We start from the raw sequence: 21528 nt of genomic DNA, 5'->3' as shown, positions 1-21528 counted from the left end.
GTTATTATCATTATTACATGTATTTTGATTATCTGCAATCTCCATTTTAACTCTACCATTCAAAAGACCAGAAAGTTTTTAGAAATTCTATGACGCGCATTGAAGTGGTATTTTTCTTTTGTTTGCAGCGTTTCTTTAGAATATGGAAAGTAATATCCCTTGCAATGTTTTAAGATACCCAATTCTCTGAGACTAGCAACGCAAATTGTGCTGAAACAATATAATATTGTATTAATTTCAGCACATTTGTGTAATCAAAATTTTTGTGAATTTAAAGAGAAAATATGACACTTTTCTGCTCTTTTATTTCTCTGACATTGCAACGAAAAGGGTTTTTTTTGGGTCATGCCTATTCAAGTTATCACAGAACATACATTTACCCTGTGGTAAATTGGTTTGGCTACTGTATATATAGAATTATGTTCTTTTTTGTTTCACTCATCCGAATATAAAATGTTTCTATTCTACGCATCTTAGAGAATAAACAACAGAACACGTGTTATATAGAATTTGCGAAGCACCTATCAACCAGGTCATTCGTCACATGTACAATTAACACGCGAATTCGTTATCAATACACTGAAAGTAGACCAAGAAATATTTCTAATTACAATTTACAAAATAGAAAAAAAGTAATGTGAATACACAGCATTCATTATTTTCCATTATTTTACCCCCGATTGAAAAGTGGCAGGGTATATAGTATTCGGGGTGTCCACCCATCTGTCTGTACGCCCGTCCGTCCGTTACGTTTTGCGGTATCCATCTTAACCGCAACTTTTCTTATACCACCTAAGGAAATTTAATGAAACATTCACAGAATCTTTGTTACATAGTGTCATTATGCACCTCCTTTTTTACTTTCTAACCTGACACTTATTTCTCCCGAGCAAAATATGGACTTCGCTATTATAATCATATGGGGGCGGGGGTATCATTTAGTAAGCTCACTGCTCACAACGCCTCTAGTTCTGTATATAAATAGAATGAGAATTTTAAGCTTGTTCACTTCATAGAGAGATGCTTTTTCCAAAAATAAATAAGTAAATAAATGAATAAATAAATAAATAAATAAATAAATAAATAAAAGAATAGAAAATCGAATTCGACTACGTACATGTATTACCGTATAGCGGGTTTTCTTGGCGGGTGTAAAATTTGGCTTTTTGCCTTCTCAAAGGTATTCCAGTAATTTTGTCGTAATTTATTTTAGCGGACACAAGGTTTGTAAATAGACACTAAGGAGAGTACTGCCTATTTTAGCGATTAAAATTATCAAATCAACCCACCCACCCCCCTCAAAAGAAGCCAAAAGCCCGTTAAATATGTCGCTTGGATATATAACGCATAACGGGTATTTTTAACGGGGTGCTGACGATGGCTTATTTTAGCGGTTTTGTAGGAAGCCTCTAAACTTTTCATCGCCAAATTTGCACCTTCCATTATCACTACTAAATAAAAGAAAAAGCGCATAATAACACAGATAAGTCTGTTGTATAAGTAATATCACTTTCTTTTGGTATAGTTTTTACTCAATCGTTTGTTTAAATCGGTACGAACATATCTAAAGAACGAATTTCCTCTCTTTTGCAATGTAACGGAACTCTGTGTCCTACAAAATTATTAGCATATCTTTGAAGCTGCTGCAAAACGCCAAATATTACACCCGCTAAAGAAACCCGCTATACGGGTATCAGTGAAATTGAAATAAATAAAAAAAAATACCTAAAAGTTTGACACAAATTTTAATATTTGGATATTGTACTAGAAAAAGACTTGAATGGTAACTTAGTGACAAATCTTTATGATAAGCTTTATGACTAAACTTTCCTAACAGCAGCCTCCTACATGTATGAATATGTTCTATTCATCGGCATATGTCTCTCCAAGTCAAATATTACAAGTCGCCCTCGTGAAGCAGCATCCTTGGAATGCCAGGGACCCTAAGTTTAAAACACGACGCAACTTGACCCCTTGCAGTGCGAGGGTGGTAAGAGCTAATGCAAGCTTAAGAGTCGCTGAATAAGAATCTGATCCTTACATTGCGGGATGGAATCAACTGCAGGGATGAGACTGTATATACCGAGGTTGTGGTGTTTGTACGAAAGAGATCCCTCACTATTTAAGGTTCTGAGTGCCAGTATAGGTATACATAATTGATTGATTGAATGTGTTATTTTACATCCCTCTCGAGACTTTTTCACTCATATGCAGACGCCACCACTTGCCGATGGAGAGCTACAAATTTTTTTCTATACTCGAGCTTGCCACTCGGAGCCATTGAGCAGTGAAGGATCTTTCGTGCCAGCACCTGGTTTTACACAGGGCCTCGGTTTACACGGTCTTATCCGAAAGACATGCCACAATGAACATGTAGCCCTCCAACGGCAAGTGGAGGCGTCTTCATATGAGTTAAACAGCAAACAAACAACAAATATACATTTAATAATTTGATGCCCAAGAGCAAGTTCTTCAAGGGAGAATTTTCAACATGAGACAACTAATTGACAAACAAATTGAAACAAGCATAAATATCAACACTCACTTGTTAAAGTCAAAATTTTCCAAGTTCTATCGTTGATGCAATGCTCTTGTCAGCATGTACTGTCTATGGCTAAGTCGAATCTTAATTTGTCGGCTCCTGATTCCACCTCTGATGTCAATAGTTATAAAGGTCTGTGTTTGCTCTTTATCCGATTTGTATGGTTTTTAAGGAAATTTTGATGCTGATTAATGTTCGTTATCTCCATATTTCTGACTGACAATATCTATGTAGTTTTTGGAGACCAGGTCTTCCAACAATCTATTGGAATTCCCATGGGTACCAATTGCGTTCCGTGATTAGCATACCTATTTTTATATTCATGTGAAGCAGAATTTGTGCAAAATCTTATGCGTGGAAAGAAGAAAACACTTGCTGTGGACTTCAACTCGACATTTATATATATATCGACGACGTATTGTCAATTAACAATGGTAATTTCCATTCCTACGTCAATACGATATATCCTGGTGAGCTTGAGATAAAAGATACCACAGAGTCTGACGCATCTGTTTCATACTTGGCTATTTTACTTGAAAAAGACGTTAATGGTAATTTAACAACCATGCTGTATGATACACGTGATGACTAAGCTATATGTGATGACGTGATGACTTAAACTTTTCTATAGTCCACTTCCCTTACTTGTGCAGCAATATACCTTCATCACCTGCATACGGAGTATATATATCTCAGTTGATTCGATATGCAAGAGCATGCTCTACGTATGAACAATTTCTAAAATGAGGTAAATTATTGACTAGGAAGATAATGAAACAAGAATATCAGCAGTCTCGTTTAAAGTCATCATTTCTTTGGTCGATACAATGATCTTGTCAGCAAATACAATTTATCACTGAGTCAAATGCTGACTGACGTTTTTCATACTTATTGTTAGTCCATTATTTATAAACTGAATTGATGACGATTATTCCGTTATTTCCCGGCCATGGCAAGGAGCACACGATGGATGAGACCGTTCAGCAGGGGATGCTCAATCTTCCATGGCACCTGATCCCACCTCTGATGTTTTGGAGGTCCTTATTTGCTCTACTCCTATTTTGTATTGTTTTATGGACTTTGATATTGAATACTGTTCGTTATTTCCATATACTCCTTTTTGTAACATTTATGTTGAACAGAAAGCTCAAGAAGAGTCATTCAATCGGAATTGTACCACTTAAATGCATTTAATCAAACTCCTCCTGCAGTATTTCTCCATTTTAAATCAAAACTTGCTAAACAAGTTGTTTTCGACGAACAATATGAGTGTTTTAATGATCTTTTGTGTCTTATTTATATGTGACTTACAGACTTCGTACAGGAAATTTGTATTTTTTCGTAGAAATTTTGTTTTCGACCAACAATATGAGTGTTTTAATGATTTTTTCTGTCTATTTTATATGTGACTTACAGACTTCGTACAGGCAATTTGTATTTTTTCGTGAAAGTCGACATATTTTGATGCTTCTAACTGTGTACAAGAGGACAATATATAAATTATATATCAATGCTAGTGGAGTATTGAAAAATTTTATTTTGTAGATACATGAAAACCCCAATGAAAATCCCACGGTCGGAATGGCTCTACTAAAAGGTACATGTTTTTAAATTACTTTGTTAGTGTGTCCCCTTTCCTGATGACTGTTAATTAAACGTCAGGACTTTTGGCTCCCCAGACATGAGCTAGGTGGATTAATATCAGTATCACTGTATGCAAAGTGCTAATCGAAAATCTACTTGATTTGGATCACTAGCTATATTGCTTTGGGTACTCTGATGCATTATGGGTAAAAAAGAAAGTTCTGCAAGCAAAAATGGGTAAAAGTAACCTTAAGAAATTTGGAAACTTATTAAATCTTTGTAGAATCAATGTAAATATATTTGAGGAAATTTTTAAGTTGAAACATGTTAGAAATCCGATACCGTTCTCATTTACTAAGTTAAAATGCTATTTTCACTCATTTTGAATTATTTCAATTGTTCTTAATTTTTTCAAAGTATATTCTGTTGTAAAAGTTATTGTATATACGTTTTCTCCTCAATTCACCCACGAAACATCATCTGATTTCTATACATTACGCTTTTTTGAGAAATTGAGCTATTCTTGTTTTGAGTGAATGCTATTATATGTTTGCAACATATTTTTGCGATTGCTATACTTTTTTCGGATCCTTTTTGTGATTTGCTTGAAATCAAGATTTATTGATTTTTGATAAAATTATTGTGGTTTTAACAGTTTTTAAAACATATTGGCATTCATAATCACAAGAGAAACATTTATCAGTCAAAAGAAGTTAAACAGAAATAAATAATTATAGAATTTGATGAAATGTGCAATCATTGCTGGTGTTTGTGCTATACTTGATTTGCATTTTATCGCGATTGATACAGAAATGCTATGTTTGATTTGCATAGAATACTTCTTGAAGAATGGTGGCTTATATAGGGGAGGGGGATATAATCCAAAGACACTTTCTCAAATTTATGTCTTTAAATAACTTACAATGTATTGATAAATACACGTTATATATTTTCACTAATGTTTTAAAGGTATGTAAAAAGAAAAATAAAGGCTTCACAAACTACTAGTATTCGAACTCTCTCCAAAGCTCATGATAGGCATGAGACTGAATGCGTTAACCACTATACGCTACGGTGTCTTCTTGTTGGTTGTGTGTCAGTTTGCTTTAAAAAAAATGAATTGTTGAGACAAAAAATATTTTTCCACCTATTATTTAATTTATCCTGGTTCGTTTTTTTTTGGCTTGCTTCTTTCACCCAACTGTTAGACCTTTGTTTTTATACTAAATTTGTTCACGAAATGCTCCGTTTACTTGATCAATAAGGATCCGTATTTATGCCCTGCTCACAGATTTGTATTTGTAAATTTTTCGACATAAATCAATGCCCATTATCCTCACTTTTTTAACATTCCAGAAATATTCGACTTTTAAATAGAATGGGTCCAGACTCCATTTAGAAAAAAAACACAGGAATATAAAGTCTCTCTATTGAAAATATACCGTTTTCAATTTTTTAATACATGTGGTATAGAATGACCGGCTGTCTTAAGTGTTTAACAATCATAAATACTCCATCACTATATCCTGATGCAATGGAATCATACTTCAGTGATGCTATGTCATTGTTTATTAATACTTCAACATTATAAGCTGACTCTCAAACATTTAATGCAGATTTTTTTATTTCATTTATAGTTCTTTCATTGACTGAGATCCATATTGTAAAGAATTACTGTAAACTTAATTATGTTCACCTGCACCTGATTCTCTGAATAAATTATTTCACTAATTGCACTAGGCCTAATTGCTATATGTATACTAGAAAAAAGTATAGCTGTCATGACAACAAAGATAGCCTTCTGATTATTTTCTACGCAAACCAAAAATAGCTCCGGAAAAGTTGGGTAGGTGCATATTTGATGTGATTGTCAAGATATAACGAAGACCTTGTGGTCAAATTTGATAGCTAACGTTTGATTAGGATTTATATTAAACAAAACAATAAATGTTTTATTGAAGTAATGTCAAGAGTCCTATCAAGTGGCTGATTAGTCGAAAAATGACCATCAGATGCGTGAAAAACGCGTGCTAACGATGTTTAAGGAAGGGTGGGTGACACAAAAACCTAATAATCTTTAAATATACCAAGAAGAAGTCTCATATTGGTTGAAGTAGTTTTATTATTAGTAAAAAACCGTATATAAAAGACATTTTTTGTCTAAATGTGCAGACAGAAACTTCGAATGATCCAAACAAATATAGCTAGTGATCCAAATCAAGTCGATTTTCGATTAGCACTTTGTATACAGTGAGTATGACAACAAATTGTTCTTTTCATATATAATTTAATTTTATTTGTATTCTAGCCTCTCATTGATTGATTTCCAAAAAGGAACGCAAATTATTCTGTGTAATCTGGTTTGATATGGGGACACACCCCCTTGACAACCGGCTGAATCATTTGTATCTATGCAATCCTTTCATTTCCAGTCCTCGGGATCATGGAAGTTTCCAAATTTAATAAATGTACCTTTAACTTCAAACATTAGCTCGATCTTACCTCATGTACAAACATCATGGCTGCTAAGTCTATGAATCAGATATTACTTTCCCTCGTTTCCCAGCATTTTCGTTACCAAGGTTGTATTATTGAGCGGTAAATTTGAAGTAATAAAAAGCAACACAATTTTACATCCACAATTGCTTTAATTATTTTAAAATTAAATTATAAAGAATGACTCTAATTCTTGGCCAATTTATTCGAGTATAACCTGGTTTGGATCAGTTGACGCTTTTTTATATTATGAATAATAGGGTTAGGGTTAACCCTAATAAACTTATTCTTTTACTACTTCCACCACATATCATCCTTGAAACCGTTCCTAATAGCCCTCATTGGTTTGAAATTGAGACTTTTGAAAATTAAAACAGCTATTTGGGGTAGGAAAACAATTCGGTTAAATGCGTGCACGCATCGTAAAGAGTAGTCTTTGCAATATATTAATTTTTAGGAAGTCAAGTTGTGCAAATGAGATAAATGTATGATCTGGCGCAAAAAAACCCCAGAATTGTGCGCATCTTTTTAAGCGCGATGAAGATTTGAATTTAGCTTTACTGGTAAGGTGTCCGTCGTACGTTCGTCCATCTTTCTGTAAACTACTCCTCCTATAGGTTTGGTTTGATCCGCGTTCAATTTAACTTGGCACAGGCTTAGACTAGACTATAATATACTCCCCGTCAATGAAAACGCAACACTCTATTTTTAACATGTTTAAGGTGAAAAATTATATACGGGATATAACTATGTACCAAACAAGTTAGGACATCTTTTACTTTGCCAAATCAGTTATTTAATGGTTGAATGTTTTTCATTCCATTAACGAAAGTTGATTTTTTAGCCCTCTTAACAGATAACATTTAAATAAAACACCCCCCTTCCGACCATTTAATCAAAACATGCTAATCCGCCATGTACAACATACAGTGTACGCAGTCCGATTTCTACCTTGCAATAGGTTTATCAATGTCTTTATCTGAGCGAAATAAATATTCTTGAGCATTTTTAATTGTCTGTTGTTCAGATACTGAGGTCGAATTTTCTCTAACTTAGCGCAGTGTAGTAACCCTTAAACTTCCGGTCAATGAACTGTCATTCATGCTTTTGAAACACTTGAGCCTAAAATGTCGTTATGTAACGTATATTTGCATCTGTACCTCTCCTTTTTCTTTTTTTTGAGAATTTCCAGCATTAGCAATGAAATGCGTGCTTTTGGTAATTTTGAGGAAGTACAGAAAATCACATCTGAAAAAGAAAGAAATATTTTTTCCCGGCATTTAAGTACAATACTTATGATAAACAGGTACAAAACCTTAAAAACCAAAATATTATCAAAAATTTTATAAAAATTGCTAATATTTAATTTCTGTTAAGAGGGCTAAAATCAACTTCCGGTAATGAAGTGAAAATCATTCACCCGTAAAAAAACTGATTTGGCAAAGTTAAAGTTGTCCGAACATTTTTTGGTACATAGTTATATCCTGTACATAATTTTCATCTAAAATTAGGGTGTTGCATTTTCATTGACGGGGAGTATACATTATTTAGAGCATCAGTTTTAGATTTTGAGGAATAGTTACTAAAAAAGAAATTTCTGTGACGATTTTTAACACTACCACACCTACAATTTTAGTTCGTTAGCAATATACCTGTTACTTTGCCAACAAGTATACTACCCTGATACAAAATATGGTGAACTGGTTTTTGATTTTGAAGTAGACTACACTAAAATACATGATTAAGCACATGATCGGTTTTTGATTTTGATGAATAATCTCAAAATGTCAATTTTAATAAAACTTGGAACACAGTAGTCTACACTTAAACTCTTGGAATTCAGATTTTGATAAATAGTGTTAGCATGGCTACTATAATGGAATTTTTGTTATAAATTGTTTCAAAAGATTAATCCTCCTGTTTTTAATCAGATTGCAATAATTAAATTAAGGACCATTATTTTATTTATTTATTTTGCATAGTTTTAATTGCAAATGCTTCTTTTCTCTTCCTTTGCTTAAAAAATGCAAGCCAGTCGAGCTACAGTTTCATCACAGATTTAATATAGGAGGCACTGTAGCTCTTCAGCTCTTCAGTCTGTCAAGACATTTTTTTGCAGCTAGAGAGAATGTTCAATCAATATACGAAGAACACACTTGATTAGATTAATTTAAGGAAGGATATGGAGATAACGAACAGTATTCAGCCTCAAATCCATAAAATAATACAAAATAAGAGCAGAGCAAACACAGACCCCCGAAACATCATTATACTTATGTGCGGCCGTAGTTGTCGCGTGTTCAAAATTAGGGTCACGGGATTTGTTGGTATAAATAGCAGTTCTCAGAGTTGGGCGTTTATCTAAGCTCGCTCGGTTCTTTGAATAACAAGATAGGTAGTATATAAGGTACACTACATGTATAAGAACATTTTGTGCAAAAAATGGACGATATACAAATGGAAGCTTCTTAAGATGATTTGGAATTGACATGTATATATAGTATTTCTGGATCTTGAGAATTTTGTATATTGAAAATAAAAAGCTAGCGAGCAGCATCCTGTTTACGACACATGCGTTTGTTGATTATTTATATAATTAGCACTTAATTAATTTATATTCGGACAAACGAAGTGAGGGAGAATATAAGAGGTAGGATCAGTGCCATGGAGGATTAAGCATCCCCTGCTGAACGGTTTCATCCGCGTGTGCTCCTTGTAATGACCGGGAAATAACGGAATAATCGTCATCAATTCAGTTTATAAATAATGGACTAACAATTAGTATGAAAAACGTCAGTCAGCATTTGACTCAATGATAAATTGTATTTGCTGACAAGATGAATGTATCAACTAAAGAAATGATGACTTTAAACGAGACCGTTGATATTCTTGTTTCATCAACTTGCTTGTGAATAATTTACCTCATTTTAGAACACCAGAGGTGGGATCAGGTGCCATGGAGGAGTGAGCATCCCCTGCCGACCGGTAACACCCGCCGTGTGCTCCTTGTCATGATCAGGAAATAACGGAAAAAATCCGTTGTCAATTCAGTGTATAAATAATGGACTAACAATTGGTATGAAAAACGTCAGTCAGCATTTGACTTAATGATAAATTGTATTTGCTGACAAGGTCATTGTATCGACCATAGAACTTACGAAATGCTGACTTTAAACGATACTGCTGAAATTCTTGTTTCATCAACTTGTTTGTCAATAATTTACCTCGTTTTCGAAATTGTTCATACGTAGAGCATGCTCTTGCGTACCAAATCAACTAAGATATATATTTTCCTTATGCAGATGATCAATTGCCCATTCTTAATCTAAGATACAATTGTCTTAATTTACAGCTAATCAGCCTGGCTTCTCCCAATCACGTGATCATTCTGTTTATTTACCAAAGGAGAAGACACGCTGATTTGCAAGGGAATTTTTTTGTCGAAAAAACCTTCCATCCATCCCCCTTTCTTCCACCGTCTTCCACTTTCACTACTGTTGTTATTTTATTTTTAATCCATCAAAAAACTAGCTCAGTTGACTTGGCTTCGGTCTTTCATTAATAACAAAGTAACATAAAGGTATATTGCTGCATAAGTAAGGGAAGTTGACGATAGAAAAGTTAAAGTCATCAGGTTTATCATATAGCTTGGTTGTTATATTACCATTAGTGTCTTTTTCAATTAAAATATCCAAGTATGAAACAGAAGTGTCGGACTCTGTGGTATCTTGTATCTCAAGCTCACTAGGATATATTGTATTGACGTAGGAATGAAAATTACCATTATTAATTGACAATACGTCGTCGATATATCTAAATGTCGAGTTGAAGGTAACAGCAAGTGTTTTCTTCTTTTCACGCATAAGTTTTTGCATGAATTCTGCTTCATATGAAAATAAAATAAGTCTGCTAATAACGGAGCGCTATTTGTACCCATGGGAAATTCCGATAGATTGTTGGAAGACCTTGTCTCCAAAAACCACATAGATATTGTTAATCAGAAACTCAAGCATTTTCTTGATGTCAACTTCAGAGTACTGAGTACTTATGTGTGCTATCAGAATCTGTTTTAACAAAATAATTTTGCAAATGACCAATGACGAGGAAAGTAAATTTACGAGTTCCATTTTTATTGAAGAAGCAGCTGTCAATGATATCAAAAAGCCTGGATTTTAATTTGTCGTGGAGAATTAATGTGTATAAAGTTGAAAAGTAAGTTTTTAAGCTGTTGATTTTAGTAAAGTCTTGTGACTTCAAATTGCCCAAAAGTTCTGTAGAATTTTTTAATATTCACATCTGATTCACACCACTTCTTGAATATGTAGTTGCATAGTACTCTTGAAGTTTTTCCTTCACTACTGTCAATATCTTAGTGAGGAATAACGAAAGAGGCTTGGTTTAACATTTTCTAAAACCTGCAATGTATCTTTGTTTGTAAGGATTCTTATGAAGTTTCGGAATCCAATATATATAAGGTAGTTCAAATTCAATTTGGCCCTGTGGAATATTAAAAGTTTTCAAAACTGACAGGTGATCTTGAAGAATTTCTTCCTTAGAAAGGGAAGTATGAGTATAAGTAGGATTACCACTTGTAGAATTGAATCCAAGTTCTTCTAGAATGCAATTTATATAATGAGCCTTACAAACGAAGACAATGTTGTTGCCTGCTTTGTCGGCAGAAACAAGTACGTACTGATCGTATAATCTATCTAATTCTTTTTTCACTTCTGGTTTATTGAACACAGAAGGAAAAATGGTTTTCATATTGCCCCTCAATCTTTTAATACTTTGACTTTAACATGGATATGATACATTAAATGAAGGTTCTTTAAGCTCTTATGAGATAGTAAAATGTCTTTCGTCTGTCCGTCTGTTTGTAAACAATCTTTTTCAAAACGCTACTCCTCCTACAGTTTTGATATTTATTACACTATAAATTGTCCCACAAGTGATATACACTACGATACACAATTCTGCAACATCAGTATTTTATTTGGATTAATGATCTTGCCTTGGTTATTAAAATAGAAATTTTTTTGAAAGTAAATTCAAAACAGTTTTGGCCTGATTTCAATATACTGTTGAAGTACAAATTTTTGTGGGGATAAATTGATTTGTCATTCATAAACGTTTCATGGGCATTAATTTTTTTTCTTGTGGATCGATACATAAAAAATTCTATGAGATTTAATATTAACAACAAAACATAGGAAATTAGATTTCCAATGAATATATCTGCTTGAAAAAAATTTGTCACACAAGTAGACGCCAATAAATACGTATATAATTCTGTGTATCGGTTTCTCTTTATTGCAATGAGCGTTGTATCCGTGGTTGCTTTAGGGGTACCGACCTTTTGATAAGAGAAATAACTTTCCAGATAAAAAAAAATTGAATACTTCTCAAATGTTCTCAAATGTTTCTTTATTAGAGTTTAATAATTGACACTATTTAAATTGGATTCCAAAACTTTATAGCAATTCTTACAAAGATACATAGCGGGTTTCAGTAAACGCTCAACCAAGCCTTTTTCTTTACTCCTCGCTAAGACATTAACAGTATTGAAGGAGTAACGTCAAGGTACTGTGCAACAATATATCCAAGAAGTGGTGTACCCATGGGTACCAATTGTGTCCTGTTATTAGCAGACCTATTTTTGTATTCATATTATAAAAAAAATAAAAGGAAAATTTGTTCTTTTTTGTGGACCATATGCAGATTATCTCATTGACTGCATGGAACTCGCATAACATCGCTTGGCTTGTGGAGGTACCGGGATTGCTCAATTTCGCTATACTGTCTTATTATTTAATTCCTTTTAAATTTGTGGACCAGAGCGGCTGCCATGGTTGGGGAGTGGAGATGTTACCCAACCTGTATAAAATGCAACCAAGACAGTCAAGATTCAGCTTTCCACTGAAGTCCTGTCTATCCCGGCCAGTCATTTTATACTAGGTGTACCTTTGTCGATTTATATCTCCATATTTTAAACTCCTTCAAAATTTGCAATAATTACTTTAAATTTTTATTTGAATTTTAATTACTATTATTCTGACCTTGAGTACTTTTAAAATTTCTAATGCACTTTTGAAATAATTTCCAATCTTTTGCATAATCTTAAAATATTATTTGTTGTAGCTAATTTATTCAAATATCTCACCTCTGGTCACTTCATTACCATTGGTTCCTTATTCACCCTAACCAAATACATCTTTTCATAAACAAGCAAGTAGCAGCTGCATTCCCATGATCTATTTCGTGGGACCGTCCGATTTAAAAGTTTAATTCCTATTGATCAGCCTCTTTAATTACTTTTATCTGTAGAGCTCGCGTTCGTTATCTTTTGTCAGACTAAAACTGCAAACTCATAAAATTTGTTTCATTCTTATATTTACTGCAATTTTTATTATGATAAATCCCCCTACTGTCGAAAATCTTGTCCCCAAGATTTGTTTAAAGAGATTATGATACGAAATAATCTGCCTTGCTGCGAATTTCACATAAAACCGAATGTTCAAAGTGATATTTATTTGATATCATCGCACCGACTTAAACTTTATTTGAAATTTATTTAAACGTACGAATTTTCAGATGGCTTTAACAAAGGAAATACATAGACACATATTACTATATATTACGTTATCTAAATGCACACACAAAGGTAGAGAATTACAAAATACACTTTCTAAAAAAATACAACATATAAAGACACAAAAGATACGAAAAACACTGTGTACAATTGTCTTGGTTTTTTTCTTTCTCTCTCTCTCGGCATTGGTGGCAGTTTTTTCAGGAAAAAATACAGTAGTGATAAAAAACGTAAAAAAAAAAATCTTGATTAACAAAAACAAATGCTTAGACCTTATGGAATACATGTAAACATTCTCATTATATGGATTGAAACACTTTTCACAAAAATATTATTGTCGTTGGATATACCCCTTTTTCACAATTGACAAAAAATATGTTTTTCACAGTACCGAAAGGTATACACTTTTCCATTTACATGCATAATAATCCTACATCTGACGCATACTCTGCTCTTTTGTCTGCTTTGAAAAAAAAATCTTTAAAAGTTAAGTCTTTATGAAAGGAGGAATGATTCTCGTAATTATTTCGGAAGAATGGAAATAACTTTATCCCTTCCATTACGACCATTTTCCCTTCAAATTTTTCTCACCAAACCTCATGTTTGGTTGACTATTATAAAGTCCCGACTTAAACTTTAACCTAAATGAATGGCATAAGGGATTCCCTTTACTATCTTTCAAGGCCCTTAAAATTCCCATTTTTAGGTTTTAATTAGATTCTCTCGCAAGAGTTTGTGACTATATTCAACCTAAATGAATGGAATCAGGGGTTTTCCTTTACTATCGTTCAAGGCCCTTCCCATTTAGGATTTATTTTTGTATCGTGCTTTACCTATACAAATGGTCAACGGGGTTTCCTTTACTTTTATGACCCTTCCCATTTATAGGTTTTTTTTCTCTTGATTTTGTCTCATAAATATAACTTTAAGAACACTTCATCTCTTATTTTGCAAGTCCCTTTATATTTGCTTATAAGCATCATCAGTCTTATTTTCAGGTAATTCATAAAACATTGACCATGTAAAAAAATTATCAACAATATGACAACATTCTAAATACCGTCGTCGTAAAAATTTTTTTTGCAAAACAAACTTAAGGTAGACATTTTGAAAAACAATTCTATCCTACCTGTACTGTATTTTTTTTTTCAAAGTCTTACTCGTAGGACTCAAAAATTAAATTGTCCAACAACTGGATGATTCGTCTTCACATCGGCACTTGGATTCGAAAGCAGGGGCTCCGGCACAGAATTATAGTCGTTTATTTTAAAAATATAAAATTGTTCCTATTTTCGGCCACCAAAGGACGGACTGGTAGTAGTCGTATCAAATGTCCTATTATCACAAGAGTTTTTAGTTCGTTTCGTCTGTTTCGATGGTCTCGCGGTCCGCACAATTTTGTTAAAACGTCTTAGACCTAGTTGGTGCTGCCCAGGGAGCGTCAGGTCTCTTGGCCTCGTCGATCGTCTGACGGCTCTGGTCCGTGTCTCGCCTGTTTTCAAGTCCTGTGTTCGAAAATCCAGTGGAACCGTCGGCTAATTCACGTCTGGAGGGGGCGACTTAGAGGACTGTCACAGGCTATTTCCTTTTATCTGAATCTGATCCCATTTCTCCACCACTTTTCATAAAAAATAAAAGGAAAATTTGTTCTTTTTTGTGGACCATATGCAGATTATCTCATTGACTGCATGGAACTCGCATAACATCGCTTGGCTTGTGGAGGTACCGGGATTGCTCAATTTCGCTATACTGTCTTATTATTTAATTCCTTTTAAATTTGTGGACCAGAGCGGCTGCCATGGTTGGGGAGTGGAGATGTTACCCAACCTGTATAAAATGCAACCAAGACAGTCAAGATTCAGCTTTCCACTGAAGTCCTGTCTATCCCGGCCAGTCATTTTATACTAGGTGTACCTTTGTAGATTTACATCTCCATATTTGTAACTCCTTCAAAATTTGCAATAATTACTTTAAATTTTTATTTGAATTTTAATTACTATTATTCTGACCTTGAGTACTTTTAAAATTTCTAATGCACTTTTGAAATAATTTCCAATCTTTTGCATAATCTTAAAATATTATTTGTTGTAGCTAATTTATTCAAATATCTCACCTCTGGTCACTTCATTACCATTGGTTCCTTATTCACCCTAACCAAATACATCTTTTCATAAACAAGCAAGTAGCAGCTGCATTCCCATGATCTATTTCGTGGGACCGTCCGATTTCAAAGTTTAATTCCTATTGATCAGCCTCTTTAATTACTTTTATCTGTAGAGCTCGCGTTCGTTATCTTTTGTCAGACTAAAACTGCAAACTCATAAAATTTGTTTCATTCTTATATTTACTGCAATTTTTATTATGATATTCACATGATGCAGAATTTGTCCAAAATCTTATGCGCGAAAAGAAGAAAATACTTGCTGTGGCCTTCAGCATTATCTACATTTAGATAAATCGACGACGTTTTGTCAATCAATAATGGTAATTTTTATTCTTATTTTGACAAGTCTATATCCTGATGAGCTTGAGATAAAAGATACCACCAAGATGCATATATTTTATATTGGCGTTTGATTTCGATGAACAGTACTGCATTTTTAACTAAAAAAAAGAGAGATTTCTCAGAAACATTCTTTTTGAAAGATACTCCTTCTACAGTTTTAGTCTGATTGCAATCTTTCCACGAAAAGAGACTAAATCAAAGAATATTGTTCTATTTAGAGTATGTATTGCTTTTGCAAAGTTTCAAGACAAACTAATATCTTTCTCTTTTTTTTTTATTATAAATACAAACCGGTAGAGCTGCAGTCTCAACAGAGACATACGGTTTATAATTAGTCTTAAATGAACAGTCTGTTGACTGTTGAATGCCACTTTGCATTCAATCAAATTCTTGGATTTCAAGTTGACAAATCCCTTTTAAGTGATTGGACCAGTTACCTAAAAAGTATAAGTGCATGCTGCGCCTAAGATAGATGTCAAAACAAGTAATAAATTTTTAGAATCTGCCAGACTCTTTTTAGATGCTGGAGTACTTCTTTATTGATAATCATTTAATTTGTTTAAGGATCTTGTAAACATACAGCATTACTTGATGAAACAAATTTGAGATAATATTAATTGGATGGGACATACGACGTAAATAGAAAATAATCTAAACAATTCGGGGGCTTATATTTTACAAATTTTGTGTTTAGACAAATAAATAGAAAATGTTTCATCTCGGATTCACCATATTAAATTTATCATATTGAATTACACATTTTGCATGGGAATAATAATGATTTTTAATTGTTTAATGCTGAATATACTTTGTTTTTAGATGGTGTTCTTAGCTTCCTAGAAGACTTAGACAAAACAAAGGACTTTTTATCATGTATAAACTGCCAACAAGAGTTTGACAACAGTAGACAAAGTCCTCTTTTATTGCCGTGCTTGACTGCCATCTGTAAAAAGTGTGTACTTGTTCTATTAGCATCAAAGAACACCTCCATTGAATGTCCATACTGCAAGTGTTCCCATGCTTGTGCTGAGAATGGAAGCATCACATTACCCCGAGACACTATAAGAGAAGGCGTCTTGGGAATTTTTCATGTGATGAAAGGAGAATCCGACCTGAGATGTGAAATGTGTACAGGTGCACAGCGAGCATCGCATCGTTGTTTTGACTGCTCTCTCTTTATTTGCGAAGAATGTACTAAACTACACTCTAGTTTGAGAACTTTTATGAACCATTCCTATGTAGAAATAAGAAGTCTCCTAACTAGAAACAAGGACAGTCTTAAGTTGTTTTCTCCCACTCTGTACTGCTCTATTCCTGGCCACGAACAAAAAATATTAGAAATATTTTGTTCGTCAGAGTCGTGCAAGAGATTAATTTGTTTACTGTGTGCTGTAAACGCCCACAAAACGCATGATTTATGTGAAATACCTCAAGTTTTGAGCGAGAAGAATAAAGCTTTAAGAGAGTTGAAGATTAGTTTGAAAACTAGAAATGAAAATTTATTCAAGTCCTTAAAAGAGCTCGAGGAAAAAAGAAATGCAAGTTACACAGAGCCTGCTCAAATAGAAAAAGAAATAAAATTGTGTTTCAGTAAAGCGAAGTTGGTTTTAGAGAAAAGGGAGAAGGAACTCTGTGATGTTTTAAAAAAGAAACAAAATGAAAGGGAGGCTGCCTTTGAGTTAGGGAAATGTCGGCTAAGTAACATTGTTGATTCTCGTTTGCAAGCCTTACATTATGTTGATGCATCAAATGCTCTTCAGTGTCCCTCTTCGTTTATAAATATTTCTATGTATATGGAATCACGTCTGAAAAGTCTAGAATCTGAATTACCGAGAGGAAATTCTCAGAGCTTTGAAAAGATTAATTTCATTCATAAAGAACTAGATTTATTGATTGATGGTGCAAAAAGAATTGGAGAGATTGTTACAACCAAGGCAAGTTCTTCCAAGACCGAAGCATTTGCAAGTCCATCGACTTGTGCTGTTGGTTCAGAAATAGTATTTACAGTTAAACTGAAGACATCATCTGGAGAGCTCATAAATGATGAAAGCGTTCAAGTGTGCATATGCCGCAATGGAAAACCTTTTAAATTTATTCCTTGCTTCTATGAAAAAACCAGCAGTTACATTGGAAATTGGGTACCTGACAAAGCAATGAAATCCACATGGTATATTCTTACTAACGGCATTAAATTAGACCTACCAAGAGATGGCACCTTGCATGTCATTGACAACTGTATCATAGAAAAAGGTACATCCTAATTTTTTTTAACAGAGAATAGCATTCCACAAAAAATTGACCATACATTTTGACCATACAATTTTCTTACTTTTTAATAACTTTAACCTTATCAATAACCTTTGAACGGTTTGGGCTAGGGCTTTCATACCCCCCATATGTATTCTTTCTGGCAAGGCCTTTCTTTAGAACCAACAACCTTGACCCTTTGACCGTTTGATCTACCTTTAAAATCGTTAACATTGTTTATAACTTTTGAACAGGTGGTGCTAGGGTTTTATATTTCACATTTGTCATTTATATTTCATGTGACGTCATTGTATTGATGCACCAAATGTCACGCACGGTTTAACAAGCCCGATCTAAATTAAAACTGCATAAGTACCTGCGCTCGCACTAACGGTCGCACCGCCATCATATTGCAAAAAATGCCAATCTTAATCCAATCTTAAATATTAAATATATTTTTTCATTTTAATTAAAGAAGTGAAGAACTACCGTAATAACCTAATAAATGGAGCACAAACCCCTAATTTAATATACCGTTAAAGCGATCGCAGACACTTGTTTTAATTTGGGTTCGTCAAACCGCACGTGACATTTGGTGACTTTGACGTCACATAACAGCATATGTTAGTTGCATTACCAAAAAGAAGCCTGAACAAGATTGAAAGTAATGAAGAACGGTTAGTTTAAAATTCTTAAAAATTTTGACGTATATACATGTATGTTGTATTACCAAACCGATGGCTATTAATGAGGAACCTGGAAACATTTATTGACTATTCTTCTGCAAAAATTCAAAGCAACATTATTACTTTAAAACTTGCGAGAACGTAATTTGATGCATTGTGGGTTCAAAGATACTGCCGAAAATATCGATTGAATGTGCAATAGTCCGATTTTTCTCTTCGTCCAGTTGTCTTCAGGGCTTAAAGCGTCACAGCGACGCTCGCTGTGCTCGTTATTATCTGCAACATCATGCTAGACCAAAATTAATATGCCTATAATGGAAATCAAACGTATTCGACGTGACATAAGCATCTACATGTACATGTATAATGAATCTTTTACAAACAAGTCAGTCTTATCTTGCTTTTTTAAGTACAATAACCGTTGTACATGCTGTAGGAGACATTTTTAAAGTAAAAGATAAGTCGCAAAACATTTTTATTAATTTTTGGTTTCATTTTTAGACGTGTCCAAGCTTGACAGCGTAAAAGCGTTGGTGAGTTGCTTTATAAAAAAAGTGTTCCTTCTATTTTTTCCTTTTAATAAATAGAGATTATGACATACTAAATCAATATCATATGTCGTATCAGCCTAAATGGCCTCATATCAGCCCGAAGACTGATATGGATTTTAGTATTTAGTATACTATTTATCATATATTTAAAATACTTAATATGCGAGTTTAAATAAAGTCATTGAAAAATATTTCGTGCCCGTTTATGACCTTTTTCTTTAAAATTGATTAGAGTCAATTTTAGAGGGGGGGGGGGGGATTAAGACCACAACTGTTATCGAAGAATAATTTACAGGTATATTTAAATGAAGTCAAGTTGATTAACTTTTAAACTTGTATAAATATTAGTACCGGTTTCATATGGATTTTTGCACGCCAATCCAATACGTGATATGAATTTTAGGACCGGTCCTTGATGTGATGTAATGTGACGTCATCAATATAGCACAGTGCAGAATCCGTGAATTTACTTCAAAGTATATGATTATATAAGGCCTAGAGATTGTCGAAAACATAATTAATTAATGATAAAAAAAAATTCCAAATTCAATTACCCTTGCAAGATAAGGTAACTACATTTCTCTTTATTGCAAATGTATATGGCAGTCTTATCTACTATTCCTAATTTTTTTTTCTTTACAGCCAGAGAAGATGCCAAAACAAAGTGAACAAAGAAATAAGCGCTTTGAAAGTAATGAGACTGAATCAGATACTAGTATGTCCCTTTCTACAGTTTCTAGTGAAACATTTGAAGTGAAAGTAACGGATGAATTTATCGTTAAAATATATCAGGGCAGTATTACTAAACTCAGAGTTGATTGTATTGTCAATGGTGCGAATGATAAGCTTATGCATGGAGGTGGAGTAGCACTTGCAATAGCAGAGGCAGCAGGATATGAATTCGATAGAGAGAGTGTGGAGTATATCAGACAGCATGGTCCAATACCCATTGGGAAGTGTTGTGTGACATCTGCTGGCAAACTCCACTACAAGTGTGTAATTCATACTGTAGGTCCTAGATGGCATGACTATAACAATGATGGAAAGAAATACTGTTTTGATGACTTGCAAGAAGCTGTTGAAGTTACATTCAGAGAAGCAGAAAGATTGAAAATGACCTCAATAGCTATTCCAGCCATTAGTTCGGGTAATTAATAATTATAAAGTTTAAGTTGAATGGGTATGAAATTGTATTTTCAAGGTCATGAGGAATCATGAGAGAACAACCCCATTCGTCATAAGTTTTAAACATAGTAATCAGACCCACTGAAAAAATTTGTATAGTATATACAGAGCAAATACTGTAAACCAACTGTTATTCACGTGCAGAAAATATCTGCGAACTTTGCCACCTACTTTAATTCGCGAATTAATCGCCCTAAACCATTTATCTTTCGTAGCATTTGTAGAGAATGTTTCCTCAATCACTTAAATTAATCGTCGCGAATTGATTTCAAACTGAAAAATCGCGAATAAAGATGACGAGAATGATAATTAGTTTACATTCAACTTATCATTATAAAACAAGATGTGTTTTTGAGAGACATATGGCAGCTTTTGACGAATGTTGCAGTTTCTCGTATCCAAATCAATTTGCAAGGTCAAGTGATAACAAAAAATGTACCCAAACAAAAGACTTAATCGATATACCTGTGAAATATGAAAGCCAGCGCACTAACCACACCAAAAATTGTGGCCAAAAATTAAGTTTGTTAAATGTAAATCTAACTTAAAAGTCTAGGTCAAAGGGTCAAATACAAGGTACCAAGGAAAAAACCTTGTGATAGGAAATACGCATATATGAAATTAAGCCGTAGCACCTACTGTAAAAAAAGTTATGGCCAAGGATAAAGGTGTTCAGAAGAAGGTCAAACTCCAATTAAAAGGTCAAAAGGTCAATATTGTTGGTACCCAAAGGAATGCCTTGTCGCATGGGATACATCTTTGGAATATGAGGGCCCTACTACTAGCTGTTCAAAAATTATGTCCAACGCGTAAGTTTTTTTTAAAAGTGGTCAGTAGTATAAGGCGCCTGGTTGGCCGGGTCAACTGAGTGCACTTTTGGGGTTGGGGGGATAGCCGGGTCAAGCGAGTGCAGATTGGGGGTCTGGAGGATAGCCGGGTCAACGGAGTGCAGATTGGGGGTCTGGGGGATAGGTGGGTCAAGAGAGTGCAGATTAGGGGGTCTGTGGGGGATAGCCGGGTCAATTCATTACATATAGCCCCTAAATACGGGGGGTGTTTACACTGTGTTTACATTTTACTATACGCTGCTACTACGATTCACAACGCTGCTACTACGATTTTGGCAAATACTCAAGAATGTC

General features: G+C 34.0%; 1 protein-coding gene across 1 annotated transcript in view; it reads left to right on the top strand.

The window, feature by feature from the left end:
- Window positions 1-20348, top strand: part of LOC134262487 (uncharacterized) — a gene marked incomplete at its 3' end in the record, with an annotated part of 28325 nt that extends 7977 nt beyond the window's left edge. Inside the window, exons 4-7 of the mRNA XM_062744884.1 lie at window positions 4088-4139; window positions 16537-17967; window positions 19152-19183; window positions 19844-20348. Of these exons, the coding sequence (XP_062600868.1) occupies window positions 4088-4139; window positions 16537-17967; window positions 19152-19183; window positions 19844-20348 (2020 nt within the window). The remainder of the gene's footprint in view (window positions 1-4087; window positions 4140-16536; window positions 17968-19151; window positions 19184-19843) is intronic.
- Between the last annotated feature and the right edge of the window lie 1180 nt (window positions 20349-21528).

This window comes from Saccostrea cucullata, unplaced genomic scaffold (genome assembly GCF_032062105.1).
Source record: "Saccostrea cucullata isolate Sc308-1 unplaced genomic scaffold, CSIRO_AGI_Scuc_v1 ctg385, whole genome shotgun sequence".
In the NCBI taxonomy this organism is placed as follows: domain Eukaryota; kingdom Metazoa; phylum Mollusca; class Bivalvia; order Ostreida; family Ostreidae; genus Saccostrea; species Saccostrea cuccullata.
This window is presented reverse-complemented; position numbering and strand designations above follow the sequence as displayed.